This window comes from Prionailurus bengalensis, chromosome A2, assembly GCF_016509475.1.
Source record: "Prionailurus bengalensis isolate Pbe53 chromosome A2, Fcat_Pben_1.1_paternal_pri, whole genome shotgun sequence".
NCBI classification, from domain to species: Eukaryota; Metazoa; Chordata; class Mammalia; order Carnivora; family Felidae; genus Prionailurus; species Prionailurus bengalensis.
The window spans coordinates 55560853-55579009 of record NC_057348.1 but is presented as its reverse complement, the minus strand read 5'-3'; the positions used below and the strand labels follow the sequence as shown (position 1 = coordinate 55579009).

General features: G+C 56.1%; 1 protein-coding gene across 2 annotated transcripts; it reads left to right on the top strand.

Annotated features, from left to right (window-relative positions):
- The first annotated feature begins 75 nt into the window (after positions 1–75).
- TMEM43 (transmembrane protein 43) lies at positions 76–17867 on the top strand. 2 transcript variants are annotated; one of them, XM_043588228.1, is made up of 12 exons: positions 76–331; positions 4764–4913; positions 5785–5919; positions 6570–6664; positions 7693–7742; positions 8005–8074; positions 8882–8952; positions 9839–9960; positions 10237–10311; positions 10928–11029; positions 13501–13618; positions 15789–17867. In XM_043588228.1, exons 1-12 carry the CDS (start codon positions 320–322, stop codon positions 15989–15991), a joined length of 1203 nt encoding a protein of 400 aa, XP_043444163.1. In that variant the 5' UTR covers positions 76–319; the 3' UTR covers positions 15992–17867. The 2 variants fall into 2 exon arrangements, with proteins under 2 accessions (XP_043444163.1, XP_043444165.1); XM_043588230.1 differs by lacking the exon at positions 76–331 and adding an exon at positions 2283–2448.
- Positions 17868–18157: the final 290 nt, after the last annotated feature.

Here is an 18157-nt window from a genome sequence, read left to right as displayed (position 1 = left end):
CGCGGCTCGGCGACTTTTCAGGGGATAGAAACTACATATCCCAGAATGGCCTGCAGTGCGCAGGCGCATCAATGAGGTACAGTGCGTGTTGCAACTCAGTGGCTAAAGCACCTGATCCCAGACTACATTTACCAGGAAGGCTTGCGGCGCGCAGGAGCAGAAAAGTTGTGGCTCACGGGGCACGTCCTCCCAGATTCTGGGGTTCACGCGGGTTTTCGCAGCTGTCCGGTACGTGGTAGGCCGCTGAGTTCTGTACTCAGGCCATCAACCCCTTCCGCAGCTGAGCAGAACGAGGGTGAGCGGCGAGCCGGGTCTCACCATGGCCGCGAACGTGAGTGTCTCCTGGTCTGCCGGACCCCACCCAGACTTCCCCATCTCCCGGGGCCTCTTCCCCGAAGGGGCCGTCTAGGTCCATCTTGCCTGCCTGGCCCTCCTCCGTGCGGCCGGTCCATCTCCCTCTGCATGCCCTTGTCTCGGCCTTCCGGCAGCTAACCCGTCTGTTCATCTCTCTCAGTCTGCCCGGACCTCGACGTCGGGCTGTGCGTTTGCGGGGAGAGAGACTCGGGAGCGGTTGCTCCCAGCACTGGGATCGCCTTGTGCGCGGCGCCTGCCCGCAGCCCCTCCTTTCATTCCCAGTGCCCACCTGGGCCCTTGGGCTTCCCGTTTACACACGGGTTTTGGGAGCTGGACGGGACCTCCGAGGGAGCCGGTCCGCGGGAAGGGTGGGGAAGCCTACACGGCTCAGGTGGGTCTGTCCATCAGCGGACAGACGGGGCTGTGCGGGCGGGCCGTGAGCTCCGCGCCCTAGGGAAGCGTGTAAACCGAGGCTAGAGATGCTGCAAAGGGATGCGGGCGAGACTGAGAGTAGAGGAGTTAGGATGACTGTGGGAGGGAGCATTTCCCCAGTGCCGGGCCCCTTGGCCTCCTAGGGTGTGTTTGGTTAGAGAGGTCCTGGCTGAAGGTGGTTCCCTTCAAAAGGCTGCTGGCCCTTTCTCCCTGCAGCCAGCCTGTCTCTCGGAAACCTTTCGAATGAAGCCCAACATTCATTCAACAAACCGAGCGGTGGGAGGAGCAGCGCCTCCCGACGGAGCGCTGGGTGTGGGAGAAGCCTGGTGACTCACCACTCCCCTCCTCTGTGAAAGTGCTTCTGGAGCCAGCCCTGGTGCCCTGCCAGCCCCAGACGCTCCCTCCCTCCTGCTTTGCTGGAGCGTCCTAGCCACTCTCCCCTGACCTGTTACACCCTCTTGCCAGACCCCTGGGTCCTCTCTGTGCCCCACGCCCCTGAAGAGGCAGGGTTTGTTTCACCCACAGCCCTAGTGTACTCCGCCTTGGTTAGAGTTGTCTGGGAGATCTGGAAACTGTGAATGCTGCACCTAGAAACGCCTCAGGGGTAGTCTGAGACCCAGGGTCTGCCAGGGGAGCCGGCAGTCAGGAAACCAGAGGTAGATTCTGTCCACCCCCACACCGCCACCACCACCATATTTTACAGATGGAGAATTTCCCCAGCAGGACAAGGCACTTGCCCAGGGCCTGACAGCCAGCTTGGCCAGATACTTCGTGAGAAGATGCTGTCCAAAGACAGCAGGCTTGGGAGTCAGGCAGACCTGGGGGGCAAATCCAGTTTCTTCCTCTCAGAAGCAGTGCGGCCTTAATCGCTCTGGCTTTGTGTCTCTTCGTGGGATCTGTTCCTGTGAAGTTTAAGGGAGTCAGTCTATGGTTAGCACGGTGCCTGGTACATGCCTAATGCATGAGAAAAATCTATCTTCACAGTCTGGCTCGGGTGGCCCTGGTGGGCAGAAACTATCTTGGGTACAGTGGCACCTGACCTGGTCCAAGGAATGTGGATGAGTTTGGGCATCTTCTGCTGCCAAACCTTTGTTGAGTCATCCAGTAGCTGGGTGCACATTTACAGGAGCCACCAGGCCCAGTGAGGAAGAAAAATCTGATGATGGTGGGGTGGAACGGGGAGGTGCCACAACTTCTTAATCAGTATAACAACAAAACTGCCCTGGGACAGAGGGACTGGTAACCATCTCCTTTTTAAATTTTTTTTTTTTTTTTAACGTTTATTTATTTTTGAGACAGAGAGAGACAGAGCGTGAACGGGGGAGGGGCAGAGAGAGAGGGAGACACAGAATCGGAAACAGGCTCCAGGCTCTGAGCCGTCAGCCCAGAGCCTGACGCGGGGCTCGAACTCCCGGACCGCGAGATCGTGACCTGGCTGAAGTCGGACGCTCAACCGACTGCGCCACCCAGGCGCCCCAACCATCTCCTTTTTATAAATGACTCAACAGGATCAGAGAGGTAGAGCGACTGATGCAACAAGTAGTTTTTAGGGCCCATGTGTCAACCACTGTGCCATCACTCGCTGCTCTTTGCTTCTGAGCCTGGAGTGCGCACGGAGGATACACGTATGTGTTCAACACATATCAAGGAGCCAGCATCAAGGTAAGGGGCTCAAAGTTGGCCTTGAAGGGGAGGAAGAGAGGCACCCGAGGGTGCCCCGCAGGCTAGGGAGATGGCAGAGTGGGTAGCGAAGTGTGGCTGCAGGAAATCGCCATCCTCCTCCTCTCCAGACCCTCCATGTTTACCGGGATTTTGGTTTGGAATGTGGGCTGGGTGTGGCATGTCACTGCCCACCCTACCCCTCCTGTGGGTTGAGGTATATCCTGTGCCTTTCTTTCTTCCCTCCAAGGCCTTCCATGAGCTCCTCTCCTTGGTGTTGGCTCGTAGAGGTATGCTGAGGGGAGGCCCAGAAGGAAGTCATGCCTTCTGGCTTCCAAGTTTTGGGCTGCACTGCGAACAGCAGGACTGGCTCCCTTCCCTGACCCTCTCTGCAGCAGGTTCCCAGTGTTCAACTCTTCTTACAGCCCAGGAAGTGAGGAATGCAGCTTGGAGCAAAGTGGTAGGAGAGTGGCCTCTGGTCTGTCCATATACGAAGCCTAATTCTGCCCCTTAGAGGCTGAGTGATCTGGGCTTAACTGCTGAGCCTCGATTTTCTCATCTGTGAAATGAGATAGCGATAGCTTTCCCATGCCTGGCCTGTAATAGACTGGCATTTGGCCGTTGTCATCATTATGATGGATGATGGTCACCTGCCTGCCTGCATCGAACAGCTCCACTCATGTCCCAGTGGTGTGGAAAGTTAAGACCATTTCTGAATGCAATGGACATCTGGTTTCTGGGAGGCATGGGCTGGGGGCGTTCGGGAACAATCAGGGAATGTGGCCTCAGCCTTGTTCAAGCAGAAACTGACCCGAGTCTCTCTTCTGGCCCCCTGTGCCAGGGGCCTGGCCCACTCTGATCACTCATCTCAGAACCACTTTACACCTTTGTGACTTTGGTCAGCGTACCCCAGCCGTGGGTACCTGTGCGTTCCTTCCTGTGCCCTTCTCGTTGAGCTGTCTGATAATTCAGTCCTTTGGTCTCAGCAGCGCTATGGATTGGATTATTATCCCCATTTTGCAGATGAGTGAATGGAGAACATAAAGGGGTTAATTGCTCACCCAAGGCGCCATCACCGGTACAGGGCAGGGCCTAGATTCAAACCCAGTTCTTCTGGTTCCAGTGTTCTGCTCTTAATGATGCTAGTCAGCAGGGGACACTTCAAACCATGCTTCTCTTCTTGGCTGTACAAAACCTGACCCACTGACTCTGGAGTTTGAAGCCTACCATGAACCCTCCTGGATGTGTCTAGCCATCCTCATCTCCCCTCCAGCCCATGCCTCCCCAAACCCAGCCAGAGCAGATGGGCAGCCGTGCTCCCAGGACCACCTCCTGCTTCCTCACCATCGCTCAATGGCTCCCCCTGCTGGGGATGCCCTTACCCCAGGATCTGTCTCTCTGATCCCAATCGAATGCCCCCTCTTCTGGGGAGCCTGCCGTGATCTCCCAGCTGGAAGGGGTCGCTCCTTTGGTGCTGGATCTGCTCCTCACCAGACACTCAGCATGGCCTAGTACTGTTTGTGCCTGTAACTTGATGGCCCTGCAACCCGTCTTCCCCTTCCCTCGCCGCTATGAGCCCTAGCGTGGCCCTCGGGAAGCTAAGCCACCATTTGTTGAATTGAATTAATAATATATCTCTGATAACCCCTTTGGAAAACTGTTTGGCAGGTTTCTTAAAAGCATACATCTTTTCTATGATCAGCAAGTTCACTCCTTTGTGGGTATTTGTTACCCACTTTCTCCAAGGAAAAGGAAAGCACCGTATCTGCATACAGATTTCTGCGTGAATGTTCATAGAGGCATTGTTCATTACAGCTGAAAACTGGAAACAACTGACACACCCACCCACTGGCAACTGAGTCAACAAATGTGGTATATTCTTAAGTGGAATACTGTTCAGCCACGTAAAGGAATGAGCTACTGATACACACACCACAATGTAGTTGAACCTCAAAAGCTTTATGCCAAGGCAGAATCTGGACAGAAAAGAAATTTGTGCTGTATGATGGTCCCATTTACCTCAGGCTCTATAAGAGGCAAGACTGATCTATAATGATACAAATTCAAATACTTGTTACCACTAGAGGGTGGGGAGAGGGGAGTATTGGCAGGAAAGAGGCACAAGGTAACTTTCTGAGGTGGTAGAAACATTCTTACCTTGATCTGGATGTTGGTCAGATGGGGTATGCCCATCAAACTATACCTTTAATACCTGTGCATTTTTACTGTATATAATTTCAGTGAAAACTAGCAGAATTCAACTTATTTTTAAAAAACTAATTTCCATTTTGATTTTTTTAAATATTTTTTTTTCTCAGTATTCCAGTACAAGTAACAGGAGAGAACATGTCAAAACTACAAGCAGCCCCCAGCCAGGCTTCTTGGAGCGGCTCAGCGAGACCTCGGGTGGGATGTTTGTGGGGCTCATGACCTTCCTGCTCTCCTTCTACTTAATTTTCACCAATGAGGTAAAATGTCTGGGATTCCCCTGTGCAGTATTAGAGAGCAAAGGCTATGAGTCCAGAGGCTGGATGTGGTGACAAGGGCCTAGATTTTACCACAGGCAGGGCCGGGGGTGGGGGTGGCAGTGCTAAATTAGTCAGAATGTTTTCTCTTAGGACTCATGTCACAACTGTCGTAAGTAGGAAGACAAGTGCATTGGTGCACAGGCCTGAAATCCTGGGATGGCCTCAGCTTCAGGCATGGTTGGATCCAGGTGTTCATGTTGGGTCACCAGGAATCTCCATTTTTCCACTCTTGCCTGTTTTTCTCTTTATGGATTCTTCTTTGGCGGACTTTTCCTTTGTGGTGGTAAAGATGGCCAACAACTGCAGGGTCACATCCAACCAGCTTAGCAGCCCCATCTCTTCCAAGACCAATTTAGCAAAAGTTGCAGGGAGATGTTTCAGTGTCCTGGCTCATCTCAGTCCTCTCTCTGAACTAATCCCTGAGGACGATGAACCCGTGTTCCGACTGGCTAAGCCTGGGTCCCGTGATTTGGACAGCACTACAGACAGGCCCATCTAAACCACATAGACTGGGAGGTGCGGGAGAGGGAGAAGGCAGAGAGAGATGGCATAAGGGCACACAGCAGACAGAAGCACCAGCACAGGGTAGCAATGAGACTGGTGAGAGTGTGGCAGGAAGAGAACTGCCTGGGAAAGCAGGAGTCTTGGGTTCCAGTTCACCTGTGCCACTTGCCAGGCCTTGGTTTTCCAGCTGTGAAATGGGGAGATAAGCCCCATGCTTCCCGAGGCCCCATCCTGACATGATACACTGCAGTAAGCCGCAGTGCTGAGCCGCATCTGAGGTGAAATCCCCACTCACCTTTGCTCCCAGGGCCGCGCACTGAAGACAGCCACCTCCCTGGCCGAGGGGCTCTCCCTTGTGGTGACCCCTGACAGCATCCACAGTGTGGCCCCAGAGAATGAGGGAAGGCTGGTGCACATCATCGGGGCCCTGCGCACGTCCAAGGTAGGTTTGGTGAAGCTTTCTGACCCACTGGAGGCTCGGGGCACATCGCTGGTTGTTGTCTGGTTGGGGCTTTTAAGCACGTGGGCTTTGGAGAGGGACACACAGGTGTGATTCCCGGCTGCCCCACTCAGCAGCTGTGCGGACCTGTCAGTCCTGAGTCTCAGCATCTTTCTCTGCAAAATGCAGACAATAACTGTAACAAACTGGGGGGCCAGCTTCAAGGATTTGGTGGGATCAGATGGCCAACCTCTTGGCCCGGTGCTCAGCACGTGGCAGGAGCTTCACGAAAAGGTGCTTTAGCAGTTACGATAACACGTGTGTCTAGCACAAGGCCCAAAGGTACTCTGGTGATCAGACCTCCCTCTCCTGTTTGAACCCTAAATACCCCGTGGTTGGCGCCAGGGCATTGGTCGTGCAGCCCGAGCCGGTGCTGTGAGGCTCCCGGCCCCAGGCGCTGGGCATTGTGGACTCGGGACAGGCAGCGTCACCCGGTCCTCCCGCCCGAAGCAGCTGTGGTACCTGCCTCCGGGCCCTGTCCTCTCTGCCTGTTTTTCATCCAGTCCGGCTTCCTCTGGCATCCTGGGCTGGTGTGAGCCTTGTCCTGAGTTTTGTGTTGCTTGTGTGTTTGATTTGTTTGATTCTTTTTGAAGCTCTTGTCGGATCCAAACTATGGGGTCAACCTTCCGGCTGTGAAGCTGCGGCGACACGTGGAGATGTACCAGTGGGTGGAAACAGAGGAGTCCCGGTGAGCTGGCAGGGAGTGAAAACTCCAGGATAAGAGGTGCAGACGTCAGATGTCAGGATCAGATGCAGGTGGCTCTTTATTTGGACACTTCTGGAATTTAAAGTATGGTATCTGCCTCTCAGAGGGGGCGCCTGGGTGGCTCAGTCGGTTAAGCGTCCGACTTCAGCTCAGGTCATGATCTCGCGGTTTGTGGGTTCGAGCCCCGCGTCGGGCTCTGTGCTGACAGCTCAGAGCCTGGAGCCTGCTTCAGGTTCCGTGTCCCCCCCTCTCTCTCTCTGCCCCTCCCCGGCTCATGCTGTGTCCCTCTTGCTCTCAAAAATAAATAAACATTAAAACAATTTTTTTTAAATCTTCCTATCAGAAGTGTTGAATCATCCCCAAGTTATCAGCCAATGATCTTCTGTTTGGAGGTGGCAGAAAACCTAATGCGAGTGGGAGGATGGGTTAGCTCCCGTGTCTAGGGAGTTACGCAGGGCTGCCCAGGCTTGAGGCATGACTGGATCCAGGCACAAACAGTGCTTTCCTGCGTATGGGTTCCGTGCTCTCTCCCATGATGGGGCAGAGGTGGCACTGGGTTACATCCTGTCCCTTCTGACAGAAGTCTGAAAGCATCTGTCATTAGGCTGGAGTCACTTGGAGCCAAGCAATGTGGACTGTGAGTGAGGATGGGGAGGTGGTTAGGGGAGCCAGGGCAGCTGCAAGGGGCCCTCCGTGGGGCTGGCCTGGGGCAGAGGGTGCAGCGAGGTGTCTGAGCCCAGAGGGCAGGGCTGCAGCCCTTGGCATGAGCCAAGTGGAGCCACATTTCAGCCTAGGAGGATAAAGCTCTTTTCTCCAGGGTGGGCCTTTGAGGGATGGAGCTGGCTGTCTGCCAGGAGTAACACCTGTCTCTGGCTGGTATAGACAAGACCGGCTCCATTTGGAGATTTTGACCTCATGGGCCCAAGTTGTGTCCAGCTGGAGAAGCTTAGACATGGGACTGCCCTGGGGGTGACAGGCTAACTCTGGAGTGCCCTGTGCTTTCCCCACAGGGAGTACACCGAGGACGGGCAGGTGAAGACAGAGACAAGGTACTCCTACAGTGAGTACCGGGCCCCCACCATCCCTGCACACATGTGGTCTCTGCCCCTGGCCGAGGCTGACGGCAGTGGGGAAGGCGTGGAACCAGATGTCGGGATTGCTGGGTGTCAGTCCTCAGAGTCTGGCTCTGTCATGTGTCCACTGAGGCTCCAGGAGCTGTCCCTCTGGCCCTGGAGTGGCCAAGGGCTTGGATAAAAGGACACAGAGCCTCAGACATGTGGCCACTCTTACCATGGTTCCTGAGTTCCCTCTCCCTGTGACAGACACCGAGTGGAGGTCAGAAATCGTCAACAGCAGAAACTTCGACCGAGAGATTGGCCACAAAAACCCCAGGTGAGAGGTGGCCCTGAGCACAGCCTTGCCGGCCACTGGTGGGTCCCCAGCCTCAGCTTCCTCAGCAGAGTGATGGGGTTGAGTTGCTTCTGCATCATGAGTTGATGAAAGTCTGGGACACAGTTCTGAGGCCAGTTCCTGCGCTGGGCACCGGGAACGCGGAGGGAAATCCCAATTCCTGACCCCCACAGGTCCAACAGGTCACGAATGTAAGGCCTGGACTGAGTGCTGAGAGGCACTTGCACATACGGTATCCGGGAAGCATTTGTTAACAGCCATGGGGATGGGAGGGCAATCAGGAAGGGCTTTCAGGAGGCAGTGGCATTTGATCTGGGCCTTTGTAGGATTTGGGCGGAAGGCAGTTAGCTCAGAGACACGGGGATGGTGAGATGGGCTTGGCGCTGGAGCGTGGCTGGAGCCGCAGGCAGGCCTGTGCCTGGAAGGGTCTTGAATATGCACAGTTGAGCTTGGGAGCCACCTGGGGCTGGGAAGGCTGGGAAGGGTCAGGGATGATGTAGAGAACCACAGAGGGTCCATGTGATGACTGGTGGCTGGGGTGGGCCAGGCTGGTAGGGGTCTAGATGTGAAGCTCTGGGGGACAGGAGACAGGAGGAGGGTGCTCCACCAGGCGAGGGGACAGGAGCGTCCGAGGGGTAGATCAGGCGGTAAAGACAAGACCTCCGCAGTACCTGGGCTAGTCGGGACTTGCAGGAGCCCCGGGGTGGAAAACCTGCCCAGCGCAACCCAAAGAGATGGCACAGCCCCCAGCCAGTGCCCCGCTCCGCCGACAGCTCCTTCTCTTCACAGCGCAATGGCAGTGGAGTCGTTCACGGCTACAGCCCCCTTTGTCCAAATTGGCAGATTCTTCCTCTCGGCGGGTAAGTTTCTGGCCCCTTCAGATGAGCCAACAGCACCCAGAGGCCTTGTACTTCTACTTGGCCACCTCCCAGGAGCTGGGGTCCCCACTGCCCTGGATGTGGGATCAGCCTGCACTTTCCCGGCATCGTACTTTGGGCTGGGGGCCAGAGGGAATGCAGACCCCCAGGAGGTGGGGGACTTGTGCAGAGCGGCCCCACCTGAGCCAGGTTCCTTTGAAACACGGTCTCTTCCAGAGAATAAGTACCAGGCACCCCTGGTGCCTGATCTGACCAGACAGAGCTGAGAGCCCTTCCTCAAGCAGCCCCAGAGCCAGCCACAGAGATAAGGCTGCCCCCAAGGCCTCCGTCTGTGAGCCCCAGCCGGCATCCTGCCCTATGTGAGGGAGAGGGTGGTTCACTGTAGGCCCCCCAGGTGACACCAAGGAGAGGCTTTCCAGGGACAAGGAGGCACCACCAGCCACCTGGGTCTGTCCTTGGGCCTGCCCCAATAGAGTGGGAGAGAAGACACATAGGCCCCAAATAGCCAGGGAGAGGGAGGATGGGCCGTGCCCTGGGGCCTGGCTTGTCTGCCATCTGCCCTGTTGCCCAGTCAGTGGCTGCTGTGCCTCTAGTGCAATGCATACAGCAGGCGAGCCAGGCTTGGACAGGTAGGGGGATCTGAGGCAGAACAGGTGTAGGGCTCGGGCTGTTTCCAGAGCTGCAGCCACTCCCACCGGCTGGAAGGGGGACGGGGAGGCTTTCCTGGAGGAGATGGAGACTGAAAGGGGCCTGCGGTACGGAAGGAGGGATTGGGGAGGGTGTTCCCGGAAGGCGGTCGGGCTGAAGGGTGGACCGCTCGGGGGTGTTGTTTGCACAGCATCGTTTGTGACTCCTGCACTCTCCTCAGGCCTCATCGACAAAGTCGACAACTTCAAGCCACTGAGCCTGTCCAAGCTGGAGGACCCGCACGTGGACATCATTCGCCGGGGAGACTATTTCTACCACAGCGAAAACCCCAAGTATCCGGAGGTACACAGGGGCTTGGGCTGTTCACACAGCAGAGGTGGAGGCCCTGACAGTGCCAGCCCCCGGACAACACACAGGAGCCACATTCCTGCTTGGGACTCTGATTCGGTTCAGTTGCATCCACTTGGCCAAATGAGATTGGAGGGGAGAAGCCTTGAGATGGGAGCCCCTGGGCTGAGGTGTGGAGGTGGGAAAAGAGCTTCGGCTCTGGGTGCTGGGGACACCGGCCCAGGCTGACTGCTCCCGGTCTCAGTCAGCCCACGTCTCTCCCACCCCCAGGTCGGAGACTTGCGCGTGTCCTTTTCCTACGCGGGGCTGAGCGGCGATGACCCCGACCTGGGCCCAGCTCACGTGGTAAGTGGCTTCCCCAGGGCAGACCCAAGCAGGGCGTCCTGGCCTTCCAGGGCACAGGCACCATGTACAATGCCGTGAACACTTTGGACCCTTCCTGCAGGAAGTGTGTGCATGTGCTCACACCCGCACACAGACGGCTGTGCCTTGGAGCAGTTTCAGAGCTCTGTGTGCTCCACAGCCATCCGGGGACATCCCTGGGCCCCAGGCTAAGAACTTCTGTTGTAGGGGGACCTCCTAATCATGCCTGCCCAAGTTCTTCCAATCACATGCAGCTCTTTCCCCCACCCCCGCCTCCCAGCCCCCAGCCCCCAGTTTTTGCTCTGTAAATACTTGGTCTCCAGTTCCTGACCCTGTCACATGCAGTCCCACCCCTGGCCCCAGCCCCTGCCCCACACTGACACATGCTTCTTTTTGCCAGGGTCTTCCCGGGAGCTTGAAATGAAGCAGCTCCACTGACCTCTGGGGGGCAGGTGTGCCCCAGGCCGATAGGTGGAGAGAGGGGCTCCGGGCTGGCACGGGTCTCCTCACTGTCTCCCCCAGTTGGCGTTCAGTGCGGAGGGGTGCTGGGACCCGGCCCGCCAGTCCCCTCAGCTCTAACACTGAGTTCTCCCATCAGGTCACTGTGATAGCCCGGCAGCGGGGTGACCAGCTACTCCCATACTCCACCAAGTCTGGGGACACCTTGCTTCTCCTGCACCATGGGGACTTCTCGGCAGAGGTGAGTTGCTGCTGCCTGTCTGTGGGATGGAGGGGCAGGCATCTCCCCTCTCCCCTCCCGTGGTTATTTAATAAGCTCCCACACTACCGGGCGTAGCCAGTGCAATGAGGCAAGAAAAAGAATTGGAAGGAGCAGGAATCTCCCCATATGGGCAGTGGACTGTGTGTAGGATCGTACTTTGGGCATAGGCCCAAAGGATGCCGACCGAGGATAGAACAGGGGGCACAGCAGACCCCTCCTCCTCAGGCTTCCCACCTCCTGGGGGGAGGGACCCATCAGAAGAAAGAGCGAGTGAGGGCACCGTGTGCTGAGAGCTGCGTAGGGGAGGCAGATGCTCTGAAAAACAGACAGGATGATAGAGCTGCAGAGTCCCCATCTATACAATGGGGAGGGTCATGTCTCACCTAAGTCCCTAACTTTTGATTAGTTCGATTGCATGCCTTAAAAGTTAGCCCCTCTTTTCCAGGCAGAAACCCTTCTCTTCAACAGAAAAATTGTTTTTACATTGTTGATGAACACAGTGTATCACTGGTGGGAAATTCTGTATGTGCCTGGAGCAGGATTGCAGGACTTTTCAGTCCATAAAGCTTTGAGAAGGAAAGGCAGTGGGTAGGGGTCCAGGCATAGCTGTGGCCCATTTGACTGTTATCATCCTTCTCACTTCGGCCCCTGGCCCCAGGTGATGATGGGCCTCACCTTGTCCTCTGTCCAGCCAGGACCAGGGTGTGGGCAGGCTGCCACCCAGGAGCCCGGTGACCAGCCTCAGGGTGGGGCTGCCACCTCCCAGTTGGGCGGGCGTGAGTCACCCTTTCCATGGCAGCTCTCAGGGAGTCTCTAAAATTAGGAGGCCCTGCCCAGGCTTCTCTCTCTCCTGCAGCCCCAGCCCGATCCCGCACTTCAGTCTTCTGCAGGTGGAGGCCCAGGTCTCAGAGCCATTGCCCCTAGAGAGGAGTGGGTGGGGCTCATGGCCTGCTAACTCCCAGGAAGGCAGGCTCAGGCAGTGCTGACCACCCCAGGCCTCCAGCACAGGGCCTGGGGTCTCCGCGAAGCAGGGAGAGAAGGCCCGGAGCCAACGAGGTGGCCAGGGCCCTGAGGAGAAACCCAGACCCCGCGAGTCAGGATGCCCAGATTCCAGCCCTGGTGGCAGGAGGGCTCAGTGTGGACAAGTGTGGACACGAGCTGGCCCTAACTCAAGCCCTGCTCTGTCTTCCACTGGCTACAGGACCTTGAACCAGTTGTTTATCCTCTTGGATGATAACAATGATGATCCTTATCTTATTTGGTTATTGTAAAGATTATTCATTTATTCAGAGCCTTGGTTTCCTTATCTGTAAAATGGAGATAAGTGTGTCTACTTTGTGAAGTTTTTTTGAGGTTTAAGTAAGGCAGTACTTGTAAAGCACCAAGGACAGCAACTGATAAATGGTAAGCACTAAATGTTAGCTGTCCTTATCGTTATTGTCATAGACAATGGGGGTGCTCTCTATAGAAATGACATTAAGGCTGGCACTGGCAGAATGTGTAGGAGCTGGCTGGGCATGCTCCAGGCAGAGCAAGCACATGTGCAAAGGCCCTGGGACAGAAGGACACTTGACCTGGACCCCTGACAGGCACCAGGGTCTCGACAGGTTGCCATGGGGAGGAGGTGGCGGAGGGGAGGAGGCTATTGCAGCGGTCCTGGTGAGGGTGACTGTGGTGAGAGGTCTGGGGAAATGTGGATGCAGCATTGACAGGACTTGCTGACAGGCCGGATGGGAGGTGGTCCTTGTGGGGAGCAGCAAGCTGAGTCTGACAGCCCGGTTTGGGCTTGTGCAGGCGGTGGGCAGTGGTAGCATTTGCTGAGGTGGAGACAGGAGGAACAGGTCGGGGACTGGGGAGAGGCTGCAGTGTGGGTGTCAGATGGCATGTGAACAGCAGGAGGCCCCGGGCTGCAGCTAGAAACCACGGGGCGGGGGTGGGCAGGGTGGCGTTCTGGCACGGAGGCGCAGAGAAAATGGTTGGGACCCGCGGGGAGGGCACGCTGTGAAACTCCAGCGTGCGGAGGGCAGGCAGAGGGAGGGGGGCAGCTGTGGAGACTGCGAAGCAGGGGGGAAACGGAGCGAGGTGCCCGGAACCACGTGAGGAGCGGCCAAGGTGAAGCGTCACACAGGATGCACAATTGGGGATGGTGGTAAATGACCCCAGAAAGGAACCCCTGGAGGAAGGAGGTTGGGGTTCATTCCGGATGAGGTGGTGGGCTAAGGACTCCTCCCTTCCACCGAGGTCTCCTGCCCCATCCTGTGCTGTGCGAGATGGGCAGACACCTAGGCCCGGGCAGGAGACGTGCCCTTACCTCCCCTGGTCTTCTCAGAAATGGCCAAACAGCTCCTGGGTTGGATTGGACCCTCTGGCACCTGCCCTGCCAGCTAGGGAGGCTGGTGGCCCCTCAGAGACATGAGACGTGACGCCCCTTCCCCCGCCTTGCCCTGCAGGAGGTGTTTCGTAGAGAACAAAAGAGCAACTCCCTGAAGACATGGGGCCTGCGGGCCGCCGGCTGGATGGCCATGTTTATGGGTCTCAACCTCATGACGCGGATCCTGTATACGCTGGGTAGGTGTGCAGGGACAGGCGGGGGCATCTTGCTCACCCTCATGCAGCCCACATGCCTCCCTTGCACTTCTCACACCATCTCTAACCCTTTCCGGCCTGCTGCGGTGCTCTTTGGGGCAGAGGCCGGGCATTTGGCCCATGTCTGGGTCCCAGTGCACAGCCCTGGGATGAATGGGCGGAGGAAGACAGAGACGATGGACAGGTGCTTTTGGGGGCAGGGGTGGGGTGGGGTGCCAACTCCTGGGAGGGAGTGTGTGGGAGGGTTCGGTGTGGCTCCTGTGATCTGAGGGTCCAGCCCATCTGTCCCCAGCTGACCCGCTCATTCCTTCAGCCCTTCATTCCACAAGTGAGCAGCCCTGACGGAGAGAGCGGCCAGGCTTTGCAGTGAGCCAGGTCTGTCATGTCAGAGCTCTGGGTACTCGGGCCATTCCCCTTCCTGCCTCAGCGTCAGTCACCTCACACCTAATGTGCAGTTTTGTGAAACGTTTGGCAAATAGGAAACACCCCAAAACTTTTATGCTTCCTTACCCTAAGACCTGGGCTAGATTCGGGGCAGCCAGCAAGTTGGAGTGCGAGGCAGAGTGCTGGGCCGCTCACTCGGCACCCGTGAGCCCAGCAGTTGCCAAGTGACCCAACCTGGCACAGGACTGAGGCCCCAGCTGACTGAGTAAGCACTAGCCCCACACTGTTGATCTGGGTGGACAGGGCATCTCAGGGGACTTGTGTCCAAGCCTTTACCCCAGTGTGTCTGTGTCCAGTCCGATAATTCTGTCCAGGCCTCGCCAGGCCCCAACAGAACCCTCTCCCCCATTTACCCTTTCCAGTGGGGGGGGGGGGGGGTGGGGTAGGAGGTCTGGCTGCAGTACATCCCAGGCTAGGAGGGAAAAGGACACTTCCTCCCTTCCAAGGCTTTCTCCGGACAGCTGAGTTGTGCTCAACCAGCCAGACGCATCTTGTGCGCCATTTGGGAGAGATTAGAATTTGATCAAAATCCTCCACCTTTCCTTTGCATTGAACGCGACCTTGGGTTAGGCCATTTCCCCTCTCGGAGCCTCAGTCCCCCACTGCCAGATGAGGAGGTGGGAATCTGTCTCAGAGGGCCCTTTGATTCTCTGACTGCCCACGATCCTCCTCTTCGCTCTTCATCTGGGATGCTGACGCTCCAGACCGAGGACAGACGTCAGAGCAGGGACCGATCGGGGAAGCGACAAGCCAGCATTCGTTCACTCCGGCATTCAGTCAGTAAGCACTTACTAAGTGCCTGCTGTGCGCAGGATACCGCTCTAGGCCCTGGAGACTATGCCGTGGGCAGCACAGACAAGGTTCCTGGCTCTGGCACTTTCTAGCTGTAAGACATTAGGCAAGTTGAACTCCCTGGGCCTTGGTGCCCTTGTGGATAGAATGAGGGTAAAACAGTACAGCCTCCCAGGGCAGGCACGAGGGTTTGAGGAGACGGTCCACATAGTGCCTGACACGTGGTCGATGCACAAAAACACGAACCCTGCTTACTGTGAGGGCCAAGGCGGGGTATGTGTGGCAACAGACCAAGCTGAGCCAGGGTCCTCTGTTCACAGCGCCAGACCACTGGGGCTTCCTGGAACTGAGTGAAGATTCCCCCTGTGGACTGCCATCAGCTATAGAATGCTTACCTGAAGGGGCAGACAGGCCAAGGACAGGGTAATTCCAGATGGATTAGCCGGACCCTAGACTTTACCATATGGGGCCAGTGGCCCGTGAGATCCTTGAGGTGGGAGCCAGCTTAAGCTGATTTATTTCCCTCAGCGCAGAGCTGTGCACACAGGTAATGACCCGAATGGCCGAGAAGCCCACCTGGGCACCCACAGAAGGTCCCGCCCACAGTTTTCGTCGAGGTGTGAAGCAGGCGTAACTTGCCACCATTACAGGCAGATGTCTTCCCAGACTGATGGCACCAAGGCACTCCCACCCGCCTGCTCCCCTGGGGTGGCGCATGGTGCGTGGTGTGCCTTCCTCCTCTGGGTCCTCCAACTTTCATGGGAGCCTGTTCGCGCCACCGTGTCCCCTCCCTCCCTCCTCCTCACCTGGCGACATGGGCCCCTCCCGGTCCACAGACACGGGAACGATCCGCTGACCTCGTGCGACGCAGAGCACCGTGGCCCTGGAAGCCTCACCACCTTTCTCTTCCCCACAGTGGACTGGTTCCCTGTCTTCCGAGACCTGGTCAACATTGGCCTGAAAGCCTTCGCCTTCTGCGTGGCCACCTCGCTCACCTTGCTGACCGTGGCTGCCGGCTGGCTCTTCTACCGGCCCCTGTGGGCCCTCTTCCTCGGCTGCCTGGCCCTGGTGCCCATCGTCATTGCTCGGACCCGGGTGCCGGCCAAAAAGCTGGAGTGAGGCAGGCCCTGGCCCCCGCCCGACACCCGCGTGCTCCTCAGGATCCAGCTCACCCCCCGCCCCCGTGACCCCGCTCCTCGCCCCAGCACGAGCCTGCATCGGTTTTGGATTCTGCGCCTGCTCCACTCCTCAAGGGGCCACGCCTCGCGGTGCGCGTGGACGTCAGGTTTGGTGCCCACCAGCTCACGTCTTCCCACCCTCTTTCTCGCCAGCAGGCAGCTCTGGTGAGTGGAGGCGGCAGCTCCCAGCTGGCCGTGTGACAGGCGACAGGCGTCCATTCTGCTTGCTTCCCTCCCTTCCCTCGGGACCGTGTGGCTGCTTCACGCGTCCCGTTTGGCTGATGTCTGCCAACAGTGAGCTGGTGACACTCCACACGGACCTGCTGCCTTAACACTCACCGGCCCCTCACCCTCACCCTTGGAGACAAGTGCCAGGGCTCTGCCCAGCCACCCCTGCCCCATGATCCCGCGTGGCCACCGTCACCAGTGGCCTCTGAGCGTGCTGCGGTGCCGGACAGACCGGGCACGGGCCCCCACGTGGGGCACCACAAACCCAGTTCAGGCGCGGCACCTGACTTGGTACTTAGAAAAGCCACTGAGGTCACGGTGAAGAAGCGTGGGATATTTGTTGGGCTTTATTTTACACGTAGTTGATAGTTTGGCAGAAACTTCTTAGTGTGTAGGATTTCCAAAGCTCTCATTTGTTATGTTTCTCTTTGCTACGCTTCATGTGTATTTTCCTACTCTAAGAGGGTGTTGTTTCAACTAAGATTTAAAAACACAAAACACTGCTTGAATGATGAGCACTTCAGACTGTTAAGAGAAAAACTCCTCTTAATCTGTCAGTTGAAGTTAATTCAGGGCACAGAGAGGTGTAAATGGGGGTGTGACTTACTGCTTAAAAAAGAGTCACCTCCGTCAGAACTCTGGTCACTGGGAGGCTCCAAGGTGCTTTTGAAGCCAGCGTTGGCGGAGGGATCCCACTCTGGGAGGAGAGGGAATTTGGAGAAGGTGGAGAGAGGCATTTCCGTTTATCCTCTGGCATCAGAAACTACCGATTTACTTGAAGATGGTTTTTTCAGTCAACCGTTCAAGGAAAAGGCTGGACGCTTTCTCATCCTGAGTGGGCTCCCTCGTGCCCCCATCACCCCAAACCAGAAATCTGAGACCTGACGCTTGTGCAGCGCCCGGGCCTCATGCCTTTCACCGTGGGAGGCGTTCACACTAGCAGCTGGCCCCCGGGTAACTCCTGTTGTGCCCGCGTCCACAGCTTCTCTAAGTAAAATGTACCCACACTTCATTGCGCTCCTGCTGTTTCCCAGCTACTCTCACGCCCTCTGAAGCATAAAGTGTGTTGTCACCTTGATGTCTCAAAAGGTCCTTCGTATATCCTTTATCTGTTTATTACTTGGAAACTGTTCTGCCTTGCTGGGAGCGGTCGCTTTAGCAAATTAGTTGGTAGTTGAGTGAGTGATGGGAGACCTAACAATCTCTCATCGGCCTGGGAGATCTGTGGTGTAACTTCAGGTTCTTCATGCAGAGAACAGCTGGCCCCAAAGAGGACTTAGCTGGATTTAAGAATCGAAACAGTATTCACCACTGCTTATCACGTGAGCAATTGTCATCGAGTGTCTCCTCGTGAAGGATGCTTTTGGAAAACAATACAACTAGATGGTGGCTGAATACAAACTCTGTGGGATTTGGTTTGTGTAATTTTTTCTACTACAGATTTTAAATTACTGCGAATTTCAGTAGTGTTCTTAAAGAGCAAAATAATGTTAAGAAATGTTTGAAGTCTTTGGGAAATCATGAAATTTGTATCGTATTTGTATTTTTGATAAAAATTCAAAATAAATTTCAAAAGAGCTTTTATAGGACCTTGCTGTTACTTTTTTTTTGAAATTTCTATCTTAAACTGAACTGTGTAAGCTGTAGAACTGATGAAGGACCGTGAGTTTTTAGAACTCCGTTCTAAGTAGCTTTTAGTGGTTAAAATGGGTTTCAATTTTTCTGAAAAGGGCAACTCGTCATTTTTAACACATGCTTTGTTTTGGATTGACTCAAAGTAAATGACTCAGACTTCACACAGCTTCAGAATGCATCAGAAGAGGTGGATGGAGCCACGGTGTGGCACAGTGCAGCAGGCACCCTGGACGTTAGGTTGGCA

Coding starts and splice junctions, on each gene's coding strand:
- TMEM43 (XM_043588228.1), top strand. Junction 5,920..6,569: donor GGGCCCTGCGCACGTCCAAG/GTAGGTTTGGTG, acceptor TTCTTTTTGAAG/CTCTTGTCGGATCCAAACTA. Junction 6,665..7,692: donor GTGGAAACAGAGGAGTCCCG/GTGAGCTGGCAG, acceptor CTTTCCCCACAG/GGAGTACACCGAGGACGGGC.